A 19762-nucleotide genomic window follows, 5' to 3' on the forward strand; every position below is an offset into this window, starting at 1 on the left:
CCTCCCCACCTACCTTTTCTACGTGTCTTTCTGATTCATTGATTAGTCACACACAACACACACACACACACACACACACACACTGACAGACAGAGCGCCTTTAACGTTAGCTTCCTAATCTTTTAGCATGCATTTGTGACAGGATGCAGCTTAATCTCCGCTGCTGTATGGATATCTGTTATGTTTATGTACAAAATAAACCTGATTTAACGTCCACAAACCGGGATTGAAGCGTCTTCCTTTATAATTGTTCTGACACGTGGCTGTGCGGATGAAGCAAAGCTGCAGTAAATCGCTGTACTTCATTACGCACGTGCACTGTTTTTAAAACATTTTAAACATGTGAAACTTACTCTTGATCACATTTGATGACGATTGATGATCCTAGCAAACTGAACAGACCTTTTATTCCCGGTTGCTTTGCGCACGTCAGGTCTTGTTGACATGATTATACACGTGACTACCGGGACAGCTGTCAATCAATTCTGTGGGTGGGGGACCGCACTCCTACGTCAAGTTGCGGTCGGTCTGAAAACCGCTTTAATTGGTCCACCGTTTTTATGTTGTTTCATTGAAAAAAAAATTACTGGGTGTGCTTATATCACCCCAATATGAAGATCAATACACTATATATACACACAGGTCTGTCCACACAGATTAAAAAGTAGATTTTTCACCATAGGTGCCCTTTAAATATTGCCTTATCTTTACTGGAATATGACTTTGAATGTATATGGCAACCCCTCCACCATATTTATTTCTCTTTTCTGTAAATATTATAAGCATTTATATTTACTACATCATCTGAAAATGCTTGATCAAGATGCGTCCCTGTTACCTTGGTCGACTAGAATTCCTGTTTATAGGTAAGTTTATTTGGATCAAGCTGTAGTTTTTCTTCAATTATCGCCTTTACTTTCTCTTCAGATACACACACATTTCTCATTTGGAGACTCTGGAATACCTTCCACCACTATATTATTTTGTTTACACTGACCATCCAATTAATTGGCTTTAGCATCTAATACCAAAAGAGTTTCAGCTAATTTATGTATATCATCTACATTTGATTTACATTCAGTTGAACATTCTCTAAAGTTAACTTTCAACTCATCCACCTCTTTCTGAGTGAATTGGAGACTTATCTACAAGTCTTGTATCTCATTTATTGATTATCAGGTCCTTCTGCCTTGGTAATTGGGAGTTGTTGGCAGTCAGATTGGTGTAGTGCCACTGATCAGAGGGTGCAGATTAGCCTTTTATTGAAAGACAGGTACAGGAGACCTTGCGAGAGTGCCAAGTACCTAGAGGGATTACAAGTACCTACTGCTCTGCACTCTCAGGTTATCCAGTGGGGGCACTTATCCAGAATGGTCTGCCACCCAGGAGCTTGGAGATTGCTGGCTGCTATTCGTCAGCGATTTTGGTGGACATCCACGCCCAGGGATGTCAGGCAGTTAGTGGTAGCCTGCTCAGTTTGCCTCCCACTGGTCTGCATTGCCCTCTACCCATTCCTTCCCAAAATTGGTCACATTTAGCCCTTGACTTGTCACTGGTTTGCCAGAATCAAGGGCTAACACTGTGATTCTTATGGTGGTGGACAGATTCTCCAAAGCAGCCCATTTCATTCCCCTCCCCAAGCTCCCCTCAGACAAGGAGACTGCTCAGGTAGTGGTAGACCACATATTCTGGATTCATGGTCTTCTGGTTGATGTGGTTTCTGATAGGGCCCCCCAGTTCGTCTCCCGGTTCTGGAGGAAATTCTGCCGACAGATCGGGCCCTCTACAAGTCTGTCATCTGGATTTCATCCTGACTACCAATGGGCAGTCTGAGCGGGCAAACCAAGATTTGGAACGTGCTGTCTGCTGCCTGGCAACCTGTAACCCTAGCTCCTGGTGTCAACAACTGTCCTGGGTAGAGTATGCTCATAATACTCTACCAGTATCTACTCCCGATATGTCACCATTTCAGTGTTCTGTTGGCCATCAACCACCCCTGTTTCCCTCACAGGAACCCGATGCTGCAGTCCCAATTGCCTTGGCTTTTGTCCAACGGTGTCGGCACACCTGGAGAAGAGCTAAGGAGGCCTTGGTCTGGGCTAGTAGACGGACCAAATCAGTGGCTGATCTTCATCTGACTCTGGCTCCTCACTATGTATGTGGTCAAAGGGTATGGCTCTCCCCCAAGGACCTCAAGCGCAGTGGTCGTGGATTTCAATACCTAGTGGACTGGGAGGGCTATGGCCTAGAGGAAAGGAGTTGGACTCTGGCCCAGCATATTCTGAGGCTGATCGAGGACTTCCGTCGACGACGAGGTGAGCCTGATCCTGGAGTGCCTTGTAGCGCTCGTGGGGGGGTCTGCTGCTATGCTCTTGGTTTGATCATCTTGGTTATTTGTTGTGGTGTTTGTATTTTCTATGTGTCTTTCCCTAGCGCGTTTTGTTTTGATCACCCTCCACATGACTGCTGTTTACTTTCTACTTTCCCACCAATCCTCCAAATTTCTATTACTCTATTAAGCTAATATATCCCCACCTGTTCTCCTTGATTTTTCTCTTTGCTTTCGTTTCGTGTGTGCTCAACAATCTCCCAGTCCTGTCCAGTCTGTTTTTTTTTTTCACCTGTTGAGTCTGAACTCCTAGTCAGTGTCTTTAATTTTGCTTTTATCTGCTACTAGACCTGTTCCCATTTAGTTTCAGTCCTGCTGCTCACCTGCATTTTCTCCCCGCTTCAGCAGGCCATATTTCAGCTCTCTCCTGCCCTGAAGCGCTAGCTCTTAATTGCAGTATCACCCCCTGTTGTGTAGTTTTGTAATTATAAGGGCGAAGCAGTGGCGCAGTAAGTAGTCCTGTCGCCCCACACCAAGAAGGTCAATGTGGAGTTTGCATGTTCTCCCAGCGTTTGCGTGGGTTTCCTCTGGGTGCTCTGGTTTCCCCCACAGTCCAAAGACATGCAGTATAGGTGAATTGTGTAGGCTAAATTGTCCTTAGTGTATGAGGGAATGTGTATGTGTGTGGATGTTTCCCAGAGATGGGTTGCGGCTGGAAGGGCATCCGCTGTGTAAAAACGTGCTGGATAAGTTGGCTGTTCATTCCGCAGTGGAGACCCCGGATTAATAAAGGGACTTAGCCGACAAGAGTATATATATATATATATATATATATATATATATATATATATATATATATATATATATATAATTCTTATTATTTGTTTTTTTTATTAACCCCACATTATTAAAGGGACTAAGCCGAAAAGAATATGAATGAATGAATGAATGACTACATACAGGCCATCACGGTGGTGCATTGTGTAGGACAAGTGCCTCACAGGAAGAAGGTCACTGGTGTTCTCCCCATGTTCGCGTAGGTGTTCTGGTTTCCCCCACAGTCCAAAAACTTGCGATATAGGTGAATTGAAAAAACTAAATTGGCTGTTGTGTATGTGTGTGAATGCAAGAATGTTTGGGTGTTTCCCAGTGTTGGGTTGTGGCTGGAAGGGCATCAGCTGCCTAAAACATATGTTGGACACGTTGGCAGTTCATTCAGCTGTGGCGACCCTCTGATTAATAAACGGACTAAGCTGAAAAGAAAATAAATTAATAAATGACTACATACTGTACATAAAAATCACCCTTGCTTACATGTTAGTTTCATAGGCATATCACTCAAGGGCATCTGTTTTATTGTCTACCTCTGATTCCACAGCATTAACAATTAATAACATACAGTAATCCAGAGAGGCAAGAGGTCATGCAGTGCTGCTCTGCCACATCCAATGTGAAACTCAAGTCAAGTGGCTGTTAAAAGTGATTGATTTTAACTGAGCTTGCACTCTTTCTTCCATCAACACACACCTTAATGTCAGACTCTTGTTGTAACAGTGCAATGCCCTTTGATGCATTAAAGATGAACGGTAATGTCAGCAGAAGTCAGTTTTGTGGGGCAGCCATAACATTAGCTAGCAGATTTTTTTTTTGTGTCATCTCAGCCACAGGGCAAATAGGCTAAACAAAGTTATTTAAGAACATCTTGTGTTCAACATTACTGGCAGTAACAGAGTTTTTTTTTTTTTTATTTACATGAGGTGCATCACGTTCCTGCCAAAACTGCACAGTATTAAATAACAAACAAAAATTATCAAAATAAGAAAAAAAGGAAAACTTTAAGATAATTTGTTTATATATATATATATATAAACACGTGCTGTCAATCAATTACAAAAAACTATTTACACTTTTTTTTATTAATCATGATTAATCACTTTTAAAAGCTGAAACTTGTAATTTTGGCTATTCAAATGTAAAATGTATGTAAACACAAGACAAAAACAATTTAAATTCAAACTATGATTGTTTATTAGAATTTTTGTTTAACTTGTAACACAGATTTATTCATATAAACAACATACCCACAATAAACCATCAAGATCCTGGCTTGACAGTCATATTTATTACAGAAATATAAACACAGGCATGTTAGTGCCATTTGAATTTCAAAACAATCAATGCCAATAGAGAAAAAAAACATATTTCCAAGTTGGGTTCTAAGTGGGTTGCAAAGAACTGCCAAAATACCGGCATTGCAAATATGGAAAATGGAAAATTATAATAACAAAGAACTGAATACAAACAATTGCACTCATTGTAAAGTTTATTGCTGTGAGTTGAGAACATTAATTATGACGTAGAAACAATTTTGCTTAGTCCTCCTTTACATTCAGCCAGTTGCTAATACCGTCCAGTCTGTTGACATTATGGGTGGACAATATAGACCTTTTATTTTGAATGATGTGAGTTGGGAGTGCAACGCAACTTTAGTGGCTGATTTAGTGGCTATGGACAACAAAGTTTAGGCAGGTTTGTTGCTAAGAAACGTGAGAGCACAGACACACACACACACAAAACGTGCACAGGACAGTGCAGCTGGAGCAACTCACTTCAGAATCAACACTCATGATCGCGTTTATCAAATTTGCTTAAACTAAGCGTTCTTAGTTATGGCTGTTTTTCACAAGAATTCTGACACAACAATGCAAAGCAGCCGCTTTACAAAAGTTGAGTTTAAGGGGGAAACAGATCAAACTTAATAAAACATTTAAGGGGCTCATGCTAAAAGACAGAGGAATGCGCTGTCTTTGACAGCTCGCGACTTAATCTGGCACTTTTTGAGTAAATTAACATAGACACCAATACTCCGATTTTAACATAATTAAGATAATACTCTTATTAAGAGTCTACTTTGTAAGCAGCGATTTTTGATTAGCTTAAAGGACCACTGAGTCACTAAATTGGAGGTTTTCTTTCTGTATCAAATTCCATTAAAACAAATATTAAAAGTCAAAAATGAAACACACAAAATTGCATGAAACTCACGAGGAAATGCTGGATTGGCTGGTAATGTGACATTAATTGTTTTATACTGAAACTTGCCTTCAAAAGTGCTTCCTTGGTCTTATCCATATTTCTTTGCATGTTGAACCACAAAAAGAAATAATAAAAAAACTATGTTAATTGCATTATTTTTTTAACGCGTTAAATATTTCTCATTAATTGCATGCGTTAACGCACTAATTTTGACAGCACTAATATATATACATATATTAAATTCACTTCACAACAGGTGTGGATTCGTGTCATGGGCGGGCCTTCTCTATGCCCGGTGACTCTAGCTTTATTGCTAAATGACTAACAGAGATATTATTGAGAGAATAGCTGTGTTTATTTGCTTTATGAAGTCTGAAAAACAGCGTTGACTCATTTAGAGACTTGCCTGAGTCCACTAGATCCATTTTGAGGTGCACCCAGCCTTCTCTATGCCCGGTGACTCTAGCTTTATTGCTAAATGGCTAACAGAGATATTATTGAGAGAATAGCTGTGTTTATTTGCTTTATGAAGGCTGAAAAACAGGGTTGACTCATTTAGAGCCGTGCCTGAGTACACTAGATCCGTTTTGAGGTGCACCCAGCTTTTTGAGCTCATAAACGTCTTCTGAAACTAGACCTCAGTAATGACTGAGCTGAGTCCAGTTGGAATAACTGTTTTCAGGGATCGGCAGTAGGATTTTCCCCTGAGACACCAACAGACGCTACGCCATAATCACTCCCCTGCAAGAGAAAGCTTCTGATTGGTTAACGTGGCAAAAATATCCGCTAAAGTTCTGATTTTTGAACTCGAGCGACTGTTACCGGCCTCAGATCTAGGGGATATCTGCGCCGGCAGCCAATGATATACAGGCGTTGTGCACTGTGGATCAGCGCATAAACTGTGCAAAAACACGAGGAAACAAAGAAGTTACGTCTTTCCACCGCAGCAGTCAGTTTATTACTGAGCCCGCGATCAGGAAGGAAGTGAATCTCTTGTGTCTTTTGCATGCGTTTGATGCGCTATCTATTGGCGTGGCTGTGTAATGCCACAGAAAAGAATCAGTTGTTACAGCTTATTGCGAATTCTTACTGTCAAAATAAAAAAATTAAAGGGGGGGAAAAGAAACAAATACACATATCTGTTGTGGGCCAACTAACAAAACTATTTATATAATTTGCATTTTATAAACCCATTATACTCTCCCCTGCTTTTAGAGATGTCTCCGGACATCAATAACTAATTAGGTCACTAGTTGTCACAAAAGCTAACTGGTCAAGGTGCGTATGCTTTAGAATGTCAAGCATCTCCTATTGTCACATGTCTTCTATTTTAATTACTTTATTTTCTTTTTTAGAATGCCCAAACTCCTGGCACTGGGTAGTGGTGTATGTCAGGTAGGACGGGGTAAGTTTGGACTGGGTAAAAGACACAAGCATGCATTGCATTGGCTCCTGGTTTCCAAGTTTGATATGTAGGTTGGCCCATCTGATTGTACGTGAATACCTCCTTTAGCTTTATGGTCCGTGCAGACCTACGCAGGGTGACATCATCTGTATTTCCTGGCTGTTCAACCTGCTGTGCACTAAGGTTAGTATCCTCATCACGTCCACTAGCTATGCAGCCATCTAATTGCTCCTGAGGTTCCACAGATGGCAACAGGTTAATCGGAGCTTGTACTGGTTCTGTTGTCACAAACTGAGGGTGATATTCATATATCTCAATGTTATCTGGCTCTGCTCTGTGATGTACTGGGTAAAAATCTTGTGCCACTACACGAAGAGTACTATTTGGCACACCATGGGGCTGTTTGAGGTTTTGGTGTCTCTCATATACAGTCACTGGTCTGGGATTACATGCATAAACCTCCTCGTCCCCAGAATCACTGGGGTCGGTTCCCAAGGTATCAGACATTTGGTGACTATTGTTTATGTGGTGGTGTTTTTGCCTTTGTTGTTTTAACGTTTGATTGACCTGACTATCGTGTTCAAGTGGCAGATCGTTCACAGGCAAAAGGAGATTTCGATGTAGAACACGGAGGGTGCGGTAACCTATTTCAGCTTGTATTTGATATACAGGACCATCTCCCATTCTCTCAACAACACAATGAACTGTGTCCTTCCAGTAAGGACGGAGTTTACCAGGTCCGCCTCTTTCAGATAGGTTGCGGACAAGCACACGATCACCTGGTTGAAGCACAAATCCTCTGACACCACGATCATAGTATTTTTTTCCTTTTGCAGAGCTATTCTTACTATTTTCAGAAGCGATCTTATAAGCTTCCTGCATCAGAGAAGCCCACTTTTTTGTGTATTCCTGATGGGTCTCAGTATGCAGTTCAGAGTCCAGTTTAAAGAGCAAATAAATCAGCAACCGCGGGGCTCTGCCAAAAAGGAGAAAAAATGGTGAATAACCTCATGTTATGCCTTCATGCCTCGAACAATTGTATGCATGAACTATTTGCGGTAGGTGGTCTTTCCACTCAGATTTCTTTTCTGCTGACAATGTTCGTAGCATTTGGAGGAGCGTTCTATTCAAGCACTCAACGGGATTCCCTTGTGGGTGATAAGGGGTATTCCGAGAATGAGCAATGCCAGCCAGCTGTTGAAGTCGTTGAAACAAATTATTCTCGAACTCCCTGCCCTGATCATGGTGAAGTTTTTGGGGATACCCAAAACGTGGAATAAAATCATAGAAAATCTTTTCTGCGGCTGTTTTTCCAGATTTATTCCACGTTGGGTAAGCCTGAGCAAAACGGGTAAAGTGATCCACGAGAACCAAGATATATTCATAGCCTCCCTTACTTGGTTCAAGATGCAGGTAGTCAACAGACAGTAACTCAAAGGGGACACTAGTGGTGATTGAACCCATGGGTGCCTTTTCTGGGACAGTGGGTCGCTTTTGTTTGATACATTGGCACTGACGAATAACGTAATTCTCTATGTCACGTTGCATAAAAGGCCAGAAAAACCTTTGTCTTGCCAGATCAATGACTTTGTCAGCCCCAACATGCCCCAAGTCGTCATGAAGATGTTTAAGTGCAAGAGGCTTCAGAGAGCTGGGGAGAACCAGCTGTTTGTGTTGTGCTGTCTGTCTGTATAAGATTCCTTTGTCAAGTCTAAGTTTATTCCATTCATACATCAATCGCTGTGTGTTTAATCCTAAGTTCATCTTGTTTTTCTTACTTGGTTTCCATCCTTTCTCTTTTAGTGTAATTACCTCACATATTAAAGCATCTTCCTTTTGGGCAGCTTGAACATCTTCTAGAAGAAACATGGGTGTGCTGGCAGAAGGAAGATCATCACAGGACCTTAACTAAAGGGCCGCAACCCACGGTACTTCATTTTCCCTCTTAGCTTGATCTCCCCGCCATATGGCAGAAATGACATCTGGAGGTAAAGTCTCTGAAAATTCTATGATGTGGTCCTGAAGTTTCACTGGGAACCGTGATAGGGTGTCAGCACCTGTGTTAGATTTCCCTGGCACATATTTGATGGTGAAGTGAAAGTCGGCCAGTTCGCCCACCCAACAATGTCCCACAGCATTCAACTTGGCAGTGCCCAGGATATAGGTCAGGGAGTTATTATCGGTGAAGACTTGAAATGTGGGTGCATAGTAGAGGTAATCACGAAATTTATCACAGATGGCCCATTTTAAGGCAAGAAACTCAAGCTTATTGGAGTGAAGATAATTTTTCTGCGCAGGTGAGAGTGACCTTGAACCATAGGCAATTACCCGCAGTTTACCTCCCTGCTCCTGATAGAGTACAGCCCCCAGACCCTCATCAGATGCATCGGTGTGGAGGACAAAAGGTAAATCAAAGTCTGGGTACGCTAAGATAGGAGAGGAGGTCAACATGTCGACAAGGTTGGCAACAACAGTGCTATGTTCAGAGGTCTATTGAACTGGTGTCTTGGAGGGTAACTGGCCCTTCTTAACACCCTGTTTGGCTAGCCTCCTCTGAACTGTTCCCTCTTCAGTCTCACTAGGATTTTCTTGAAGCTTGAACAATGGGCAGGCTATTCTGGAAAAATCCTGAATGAATGATCGATAGTAGCCCAAAAAGCCCAATAGAGCCCTAACTTCTCCAACATTCTTTGGTTTCCGCTCTTTCCATTGCAGCACGGCTTTTAAGTCTTTGGGATCGACTTGAATGCCCTCGCTTGAAACTAAACGCCCCACATATCTCACCTGCCGCTTAAACAATTCACATTTTGCTGGCCATAATTTTACACCATGCTCACGTAACCGACAAAAAACTCTCTTTAGATCAGGGGTCTCAAACTCGCGGCCCGCGGGCCATTTGCGGCCCTCAGTGCAATATTTTGTGGCCCGCGCCGACCGCTGTACTCTGACAGAATCAGCGGAGCGGGGAGAGAGAGCGCTCACCGCTCCGCTGATTCTATCCGTACACAGCTCGCTTGTCACTCAATGTGCGTTGTCGCGCGCGTACTCAAGAGCGGTGTTATCGCGCGCCTACTGAAGGGCGGGACCGAGGGAGTATCGCGTCGCGGGGGCACTTTTGATCATTTTGAAAGGGCACTTTCTATGCAAGACTAAAAAGGGCATGTGCTCTGCACAGGTTGAGCCCTATGTGTGCACGTGCCTGCCCTGCATCTTGTGTTGATATTATAGGTAGATACAGACTGGTACAGACTGATGTGACTGGAGTGGGGTGGGGGTGTTTTATTTATACATACATACGCCTTTTTTTAGGTGAGGGAATGGAAGTTTTGAGTGAGTTCCCCTACTTTTTTCCCTAGGACTTCAATAAGTCAAAGTACAGGTCTAGACTTAATGATGATCATCTTCAAGCCATACTGAGGGTCTCAACTGCTTCCGCTCTAAAGCCAAATGTGGTTCAGATTTGTGAGAAGAAGCGCTGTCAAGTCTCTGGCAGCAAGAAGTAGGCAAAAGATGCCATGTTCAGAAGAACTGTTCATAATCTTCACTCAATGTTCTATTAATGTTCAGGACACTTCATGTTCAGAAGAAATAATTAAAACTGCTAATAATGACATTTGAGAACTTTTTTTGTGAAATCCCTTATGCGGCCCAGCCTCACCCAGACTTTGCCTCCTGCGGCCCCCAAGTAAATTGAGTTTGAGACCCCTGCTTTAGATCTTCAATGTATTCCTGAAAGGTTTTGGAGAAACAGAGGACATCGTCTAAGTATGGAAAACAGCATTCATCCCGTAGACCATTCAACACACCTTCCATACACCTTTGGAATGCTGCTGGAATCCATTCATACAATCCCCAAGGCGTGCTAAAAGCTGTCATGTACCTAGAGTTCTCCTCGACAAAGCCCTGGTGATATGCACTGCCTTGATCTAATATGGAAAACCATGAGTAACCTCCCAGATTATCTAATAGATCCTGAATACGTGGAAGGGGGTGACGGTCAGGTATTGTTTTACTGTTTAATACACAAAAGTCAACACAAAGACATAAGCTCTTATCTTTTTTTTCTCACACAGACGATGGGTGAGGAGTAAGGAGATATGGATTTTCGAATCCACCCATGATCGAGCAGCTTTCGAACATATTCCTTTACTTCTTGATACAAGGGCTTTGGGACTGCATTGTAGGACTTTTGGACTGGTGTGTCATCTTTTAGACAGATCTTAAGTTGTAGGTCAGGGATGCAACCAATATCTGTGTCATCCCTAGCAAATACATCAGAATGTTCAAACAGAATTCCTCTAACGATTTCCTTTTCATCCTAAGCCAGATGTGTGAGGTCAGCTGGAGGGTGCCATTTACCTTCATTTAGTTGCACAGACAGGTTTTTTTCATGGTTTTGCCAATTGTCAGCCCTCACTTGGGTTGAGCAGGATTGAGGATTATCTTTAAATTTGGACTCAGGAATATCAGTGTAGTGTTGGATGGGCTTAAGATCATCAATATCCTCGATCGTGCCAAGAACACTCCTCTGTGGCAGGTAGATAGCATGTTTAGTGGAGTTCTGGATTGGAACTTTGACACATTTTGACAGTCCACTGGGGACATCCACTAAAGCTGGAAACAACTCTAGACCATCCATGCAGTCATTGTCCACAATAGGCTGAAACAGCATTGTACCCCCACCTGAGCACCCCCCAAAGCCTACACTTAACTTCCTGAATCTGCCCAGCAGGTATCATTACACCATTTTTTCCATTGCAGACATTGTGTTGCAATTTCTCAGACAAAGTTTCTTGCTGGACAGCCAACACTAACGCTTCTACAGCAGATGCCCTGACACTTAAAGCTTCTTCTAGAATAGCAGAAACGTCAATTTTTGCTTTCTGATTTGCGTTTTCTTTTATTACCTCGGCTATAACATTGCTACCTAAAACAGAGCAACTACAGTTTCGACTTATTAAAAGGGGCACTCTGATTGACATATTTCCATGATTCCGGCTACAGATCTGGAGGTCAATTTCAGCCCAACCTTCCAGAGGTACCTCAGTGCCATTAACTGTCATTATTTCCAGGGACTGAGAAGAGAAAAGAGATTCAAGTGACAAAAGGTAATTCACTCTCCATCCATGCCTTTCCTACCATTGTCACTTGAGCACCAGAATCCAGCAACATTTGAAGTGGTACACCATTTATTGAGGTTGAAACCATACACCTCTTGCCAATGAGTTGAGCTACTCGTCTTTTTGGGTCCCCCTGACATTGTGATTTTATTTGTGGATGTCTTAGCATTTTGTCTTTTGTCTGGGGCTCGGAACTGGTTGAGGTCACGGGTTGCCCCTTTCCAGTGACCTCATCCCGTTTCCCGACACCTTGCGCTGAAGACAGCCAATGGCTTTGTGACCAGCTTGTCCACAGATAAAGCAGTGGGGACAATTTATATTGCCTGTCTTAACACATTCATGGCATTTCCCTTTTGCCCCAGTTGTTGGTGTGGGACGGGTTGTGAGTGTGTTGTTATCTATTGATTTCATGGTCTCAGTAGATGTTGTCAGATGGGAGATATGTTTAGTTAATGAGGACACTTGTGCGGTCAGTTCTTTGATAACATCCCGGTTAGCTTGTAATTCAGAGTCAACTTTTGTCTGTCGGTTTTGGTCAGTTAGCTCAACTGAATCATGTCTAACTGAATTCACAGTCACTGGTCTTGCCTTAGCTACTGTGCTTAGTCGTTTTAAACATCCCTCTTCCTCAGAGGTAGACTTAGTGACTTGTTCAAGTAAAAAGTCATTACTAACCTGCAGGTCTGATAAAAAGGGTTTAAGATCATGTCGCACATAGCTGTTTTTGTCATTCAAACCCTGGTAGACTGTATGTAGGAAAGTGCCCTGAACCAATTTTTTGTCATAACTGAAATCTACACCTGGTTGCTGGGACTCAAAGAGAACTCGTTGCTTCAACCCCATAATTCTATAAAGGAATTGCTGCGGAGTTTCCCTGTCTTGCTGTCTCGCATTACTCAGTTCTTGAAAAAGCTCAGTTACATTCTTGTCCCTGATATGTGACCTAAGATATCTCTTTAAGCCTTCTACAGTAAGGTCTTCTTTATGGCTTAGCATCTCCCTGAAAGTACCTGGTTTAGTTATTTTGAGGACAGTTCTGATTATTTCTGACTCGCTAAAACCTTCCTGTAAACCCACATCCATTTGTTTACTCAAACTGTTGTAAGAGATATCAGAACCTGCATCAGAAATTTGACCACCATGTAACTTAAATTCTCTTCTTGGCAACAATGCTGAAACATCAGATAACCTCACAACATGATCAGAAATGTTCGATGTTAGTTCATCCTACCCAACCGAGCAGCCCCAGCATGGCTGGACATATCAGCCATTAATGAGTTCTCTTCCCGGGTAAGTGCATAGGTGTCTCTGGTCTGAACAGATGAAATGTGATTGTCAATGTCTCTGTGTGATGGTTGTGTCTGATCATGTGGATGTGCTGTTGAATCCCCTATTAAAGAAGGTGCAACATTATCAGGTTCAGTGGCTTTGCAGCCTGGAACTGATAGGATGTCATTCAGCAGATCGAGGAGAAGAAGAAGTTGGCTCATGCCCTCATCTTCGGAAGCTTTTAGCTTTTCACTTCTAATATAGTCAACAATTATGTCATACAGTTCAGGTTCACTTAAATCTGCAACGTGGTAAGTTTCGCAGCCGTCTTTTAACGAACTCACCAGTCTGTAACTGACTAAAACTCAGATCTGAGAGTTTCTTTTGGATCTTGAAGACCAGCACCCGCCATGGGCCTAAAGTAGTCATTTTCACGAATCACCTGTAGCAGTTGTTCTCTGGATTACACTTGACAGCAGCCTTCCAAGGACACTGGGTACAGAATCTCACCACTGCAATGACACTCTTCCCCGTGAGGTATGCTGGATCCCGGATGAGCCCCCAATTGTTACCGGCCTCAGATCTAGGGGATATCTGCGCCGGCAGCCAATGATACACAGGCATTGTGCACTGTGGATCAGCGTATAAACGGTGCAAAAAAAAGGAGACAAAGAAGTTACGTCTTTCCACCGCAGCAGTCAGTTTATTATTGAGCCCGTGATCAGGAAGGAAGTGAATCTCTCGTGTCTTTCGCATGCGTTTGATGCGCTATCTATTGGCGTGGCTGTGTAATGCCACAGAAAAGAATCAGTTGTTACAGCTTATTGCGAATTCTTACTGTCAAAATAAAAAAAATTTAAGGGGGGGAGAAACAAATACACATATCTGTTGTGGGCCAACTAACAAAACTATTTATATAATTTGCATTTTATAAACCCATTACACAACTCATGCAAATTGCTTAACTGACATTGCTTCATTAGCACTAATCGCATCATTAGTGCAACCTCATTTGTGCGTATTGCGCTGTAGGATGTCTATTTGTGTCTTTGCATTGACTCATGGGCGTAAATCCCGTATAAAATAAAATAACATAAAAAAACTCTCAATTGTGAAAAATAAATGTGTATTTATAGCTAAAATATTTGTCTAAGTAGAAAGAAAACCACATTTATCATTTAAAATGCATTTAGAAACAGTTGAGTCCCCCTTTCCTACCTCAGAGTGGTTCGGTCCACTGAATGCTTTCCTTCATTCGGCTACTAAAACACACATCAGGTGTGTGGCTGCAGCTGCGGATTTTATTCACCTTAAATAAAGCGATTCTCCTCGATGTAGGTAATACAGACTCGTTCATAAATTACTTGAGGTAAAAATAGCTTTTTACCCATGTAATTATTCATGAATCTTCTGTATTAGTGATTAAAATTACTTATCTAGTTAACGTTAGCTTGTTGCTAACGCTAAAGCCGTTTCCCATGCAGTTTCATTTGTGACGACTTGGCATAATGTTAACTTAACATTAACGACCACAATTAGCATAATATTTAGTTGTGTATTTGCTAAATAAGCACTGTGCTACACTGAGCACACTAACCCCACTGTATTTTTGTATAATCCGTTTCTATTCTGTTTTAAGTGACTCAATTAATTTGAAATTAAAATGTTAAACCTTTTTTAATTCTTAGTTTTTATTGTTGTGATTATTTTTATGATAGTTTTGCATTCTTTATGTAAAGCACTTTGAATTGCCATTGTGTATAAAATGTGCTACAGTATAAATAAACGTGCCTGGCAGTGTCATGTATTGGATAAAAAGACAGAAAAAATAGAAATAAGATAATTTTTCAGTGCAGCTAAACGTCAAATACAAAAAGTTCACATATTAAGCAATTTGGTTTTCAGAATGAGTGCTTATGAAAATACTAATGTCACAAAATCAATCACAGGCAAAGGAGAAAGTAATGATTGAGGAACAGGCAGAGCAGGGTGAGTCAGATGTACAGTGTCAGGTAAGGATGTTGTGCTTTATTGAAGGGATAATGACAATTGTCATTGTTGTTAAGATGAACAATTTTAAAAATTTTTTGGAGTTGTGTCCGTTTAGCAGATTTCACTGGCTCACTGATTTACAACATGATCTGTAATTTTAACGTTTTTAAAGTTAGTTATTATGAGTATGGAAAATGTCTTTCTGCATTTATTCTGCTTCAGGAGTCAGTCAGTTGACTGTAAACAACACAAAAAACAATGCAATAAATAGTTTTGAAAAATAATTTGCTTTGTCATTGAACCTGAGAAAAACTTTAAAAAAAAACATAATGACGTAGTCTCCATGCTATAATAATAATATTGATTAAACCTGTTTTAACTGTGTGGACATATCTTTAATAGAACAATCCGGCTGTATAATTTGTGTCCCCTTAAAAAAAAATGCTTGAAAGAAATTTTATAGTTATTGTCCCCCCCTACTGTTAAATCAGATTTACGCCCCTGCATTGACTTAACATGTAAATCACTCGTGCTTGACGGTTCTTCCGCATCTGGTATGAATGCAGCATCAGAAATTAAATGACCATCACACAGCTCTACAGTAGTCAATATTTTGATTAACAAGTCGATCAAAATATTTAATCTAAGTTGTCCTAAAATTATTTAACTTTACTGTATTTTCCTCGTAACTACTAGAAAAATAAAGCCAGGGCTTAATATGTGCCGGCACCTCTGACATCTGATCTGCCATTTTACCCTCCTTAACCGTCCTCCTTCCCGTCCGCTGTTCACTTTCACTTTCTTCCATGACTCCCCAACCCTCTTCACTTTTGTCCGCGACAACAAATATCCCGCGTGCATAAACGAGTTTGCATGTTCTCCCCGTGATGGCATGTTTACCTCTGGGTGCTCCGTTTTCCCCCCACAAGTCCAAAGACCTGTGGTATAGGTGAATTGGGTAAACTAAATTGTCTGTAGTGTATGTGTGAATGAGTGTGTATGGATGTTTTCCAGCTTAGTCCCGTTATTCATCAGGGATCGCCAAAGAGGAATGAACCACCAACTTATTCAGCATATGTTTTACACAGAAGATCCCAGCTAGAGGTCTGCATTTCTGTGTCTGTAAACAGAATAAATCGCGGGAGCGGTCGGTAACTGGTTTAATTTTGGACGGGAGCAGGCAGTCTAACGGCCCAATTTAGTTTATTCAAATAATCTACAGCACATGTCTTTGGACTGTGGGGGAAACCGGAGCACCCAGAGGAAACCCACGCAAACACAGGGAGAACATGCAAACTCCACACAGAAATACCAACTGGCCCAGCTGGCACTCAAACCAGTGACCTTCTTGCTGTGAGACAACAGTGCTAACCCCTAAGCCATCGTGTCACCACTGTGCTCTGTACATATGACAATACAAACTAAAGGCTACTAATACTAATAACTATATGACTACATGTAGCAGTAGGCTCATGAGTTGGAAGACATTTTGATTTCTGTTGATCACTGAAGTTAGTAAGATGTATGGAGGTGATTAGTTAATGGCACTTTTAGCACAAGTAAGCTGGTGGCAATTGGCCTAACCGGTATTACCAACACGATTTCACGGCAGTTCGTAACTTATTGATTTAGTGGCTAATTCGTATGAATTTGTACGATCTAATTTGTACAATTTAATACGATTTGTTCATCACCCAGAGATGGTTAGGGTAAGAGTTGGGGTTGGGTGCCACGGCTCTTTTTTTATAATGGTACATTTTGGTATGACTGGACTATGAATTAGCCACTTTAGTCACTTACCTCGTGAGATCAGGCAGCTTAACTCTGCATCCTCTGATTAACTAGAGACCTACACGCTGCATTGAGTGAACCGAATACACATAATTAAATGCAAATTTCAAGTGCTCCAAGGTCTGTATGTACAACAAGTGTAATGACAATGTTTCATTCAGACATAATGACAAAATGACTAAAGTTCCACTTGAAAGACAATTCATATTAATAACTCAGAGTTGACTTTACTTTTTTGAGGGACAATAATTTTATACAAAGTGCACATTTGGATTCAAAACTAAGATAAATGTTTTTATCAATTTAAATGAAACATAATTTTCCAAAATAGAGGCACATTAAATATTTGATTGATTTAACATTAACATTTAATCATCTTGTAACAGCTGATGATGAATTAGGTAAAGCAGAAAAACATTCAACTTTAAATATTTTCAGATCATAAAGGATAGTCCTTTGTACAATCTTGAGGGAGAATAATCAAGTTATGTAATAATTAAACTAATATAACTGCTATAAGAACTATATTAAAATATTGCATTTTCTTGCACATGCATTGTGCAAGTACCTTCCTAAAAAACATTTTATTCTAAGCTAAAGTCACTTGGTAGTATTTATAACTGTCAGCAGTGTCAGCTGAAAATGAGTCCCTTTTTTCATCTCAAAAAAATGTTTCAGGAACTTACACAAAAGCTGTCAAAAATCTTGTATTTCAAACATGCACTTGTTGATTTGTTTGGTAAAATTCAGATAAAAACAACTAGTGACAAAGCACTAGTCAAATCCCAAATGAAATCCCAATCTAACCCACCATTGGCTCACTAATCTTCCACATGTTGGACCTTTCCATATGTCATATTCATTAAAAAAATAATACATCAAATTATAGATAACCACAATATCTTTTACATGTCACAGAGATGAGTTGGTGAATATGAATTCACCCGACATAATAAAACTAAATTTCCAGATTTTGTCTCTGAAAATATTTTCAAATATTTTTAAAACATGTATTAAAATAGCATGCAAATGCGGGGAGATGCCAACTGTTAATTCTAATTAGTAAGTTGTTAACTGGAGACTCATGCTGTGGTTTCACTGCACTTTTCACCCCTTTTCACTTTTATTTATATGCATGCCAATGCACAGGCCTGAAACACAAGCTTGTGCAACAAGTTTCGCAGTTTCTTGAATTGCGAAGTTCAAGCTTGGTGAAATCTGACCTACAAAATCACATCATGTGATAGCATGAAACCAATCGAAGATCCAAACAAGACCTCTTTGAACAGAAGGATAAAAATTTTAAATATGGACCTATTGTTAGCTTTTTTAAATGTCTATTTATCTTGTTTATTCTTCCCTCTTTTTTCAGTGCTGTACGACAGAATTTTGCATGCTTATACTCTAGTGTGACCATTTCATTACTCTGACCAGATAATGTGATTTAGTGAATTGTTAACTGGAAACTCACTCTTGTGAACTGGACAGTGGCTGTTTCTAAATTCCAAGATAGCAGAGCAATCTTGTGAAGACCTGTCTTGCCAAATTATCCCGGAAGAATGAACTCTCAGGAGACCGCGAGGACAGAGACCATGTTCTGTAAGAAATGAGATGCTGCGTTCTTCCTGATGGTCACATGACCTTCACAAATTTTTATTGGTAAATTACTTAAACATTACAGCATTCATACAACGATTTATTGTTTTCCTCTCTTTAATATATATATCTGCATGGATGTGTCCTTGATATCAAGAACAAATCCAGTAACTTTCACTCATCCTCCATTCTTGCGATCTTACGTACGACGAAGCCAAAAAGAAAATAAATGAATGAATGAATAAACATGCATGTGTTTTGCAACATGGCACAATAATACAAAAAAAATAATATTCACATCTCACATGGTAAAAATTCATGTTATGTGACTGGACTGAATCGAGGTTGGAAGTGAGACATTTCACTGCTGAATTCCCAACCTTTTAGCGTAAGGAGCCATTTACTTAGAAGTTTTTTTTTTTTTTAAGCACCTTCTGCAACATATTTGTGTCAAATAGAACAGTAGGTATGCAAACTTGCTTGCTCATAATTCTTGCTCCACCTCCAAGTTCTTCTGATCCACTGCTTTGGAAATGACAATGATGAGCAGCTCTGAATGTTATTTGCTGTTTGTTTAACTTGACAAAGAGCTCTATTTTGACGATCCATGTGCAAAGCGCAGGGCGCAAAAGCCATTAGGGTGTGTCAGAACCCACCTTTGCTAATTTAGGGATGGAAAAATCTGCTTTGCACCGTGGCACATGGTCTAAAAGGGTTGAGCTTATTCTCATAATGAGTTATAGGTGTGTTTTGAGAATTAACCAATCAGAGTCTCATCTCCCATTCCCTTTAAGAGTCAGTTGTGTCGCGCCATAGATCATTGGCTATATACATGATGGACTTTTTAAGTGGAAAATCTGAATTTTGTTTGTTAAGTGCAAAGATTTGTTTTTAAACTATTTCTAAATTCAGTTCTAATTTCCAGTAAACGAACAAATGAACAATAATAACAAAGTGTGTTCTAACAACTGAGTTATATTCAAATACACAAGCTATGCCCCAAATGGTCTAAAACCTGACAGATGGGCAAATCTAAGCTTGGTTTTGATAAAATAAATATACATATGCATATAATAAATAATACTGCAATATAACGAATATGGCAGCTTACCATTCATCTGCGCTCAGTTTCACATTCATTCGGATGTACAAAGAATATGCGTGGGATTCGGCGTACGCAGTGTTTCATACATATAAATTTTTTCTACTCAATGTTTTAGTATG

At 40.4% G+C, this 19762-nt stretch overlaps 1 protein-coding gene and 1 long non-coding RNA gene across 2 annotated transcripts in view; both read left to right on the forward strand.

The window, feature by feature from the left end:
- The window catches only part of LOC147840511 (uncharacterized), a 44028-nt gene that overhangs the window by 22783 nt on the left and 1483 nt on the right, over nucleotides 1–19762 (forward strand). The window contains exons 2-3 of the mRNA XM_087283724.1: nucleotides 1728–1915; nucleotides 2012–2315. Of these exons, the coding sequence (XP_087139850.1) occupies nucleotides 1728–1915; nucleotides 2012–2315 (492 nt within the window). The remainder of the gene's footprint in view (nucleotides 1–1727; nucleotides 1916–2011; nucleotides 2316–19762) is intronic.
- On the forward strand, nucleotides 6719–9611 carry LOC147840512 (uncharacterized). Its single transcript, XR_015510078.1, has 3 exons — nucleotides 6719–6770; nucleotides 6896–8220; nucleotides 8411–9611. It is a non-coding gene; the product is annotated as an uncharacterized LOC147840512 (long non-coding RNA).

This window comes from Danio rerio, chromosome 15, assembly GCF_052040795.2.
Source record: "Danio rerio strain M-AB ecotype USA chromosome 15, GRCz13ab, whole genome shotgun sequence".
Lineage (NCBI taxonomy): Eukaryota > Metazoa > Chordata > Actinopteri > Cypriniformes > Danionidae > Danio > Danio rerio.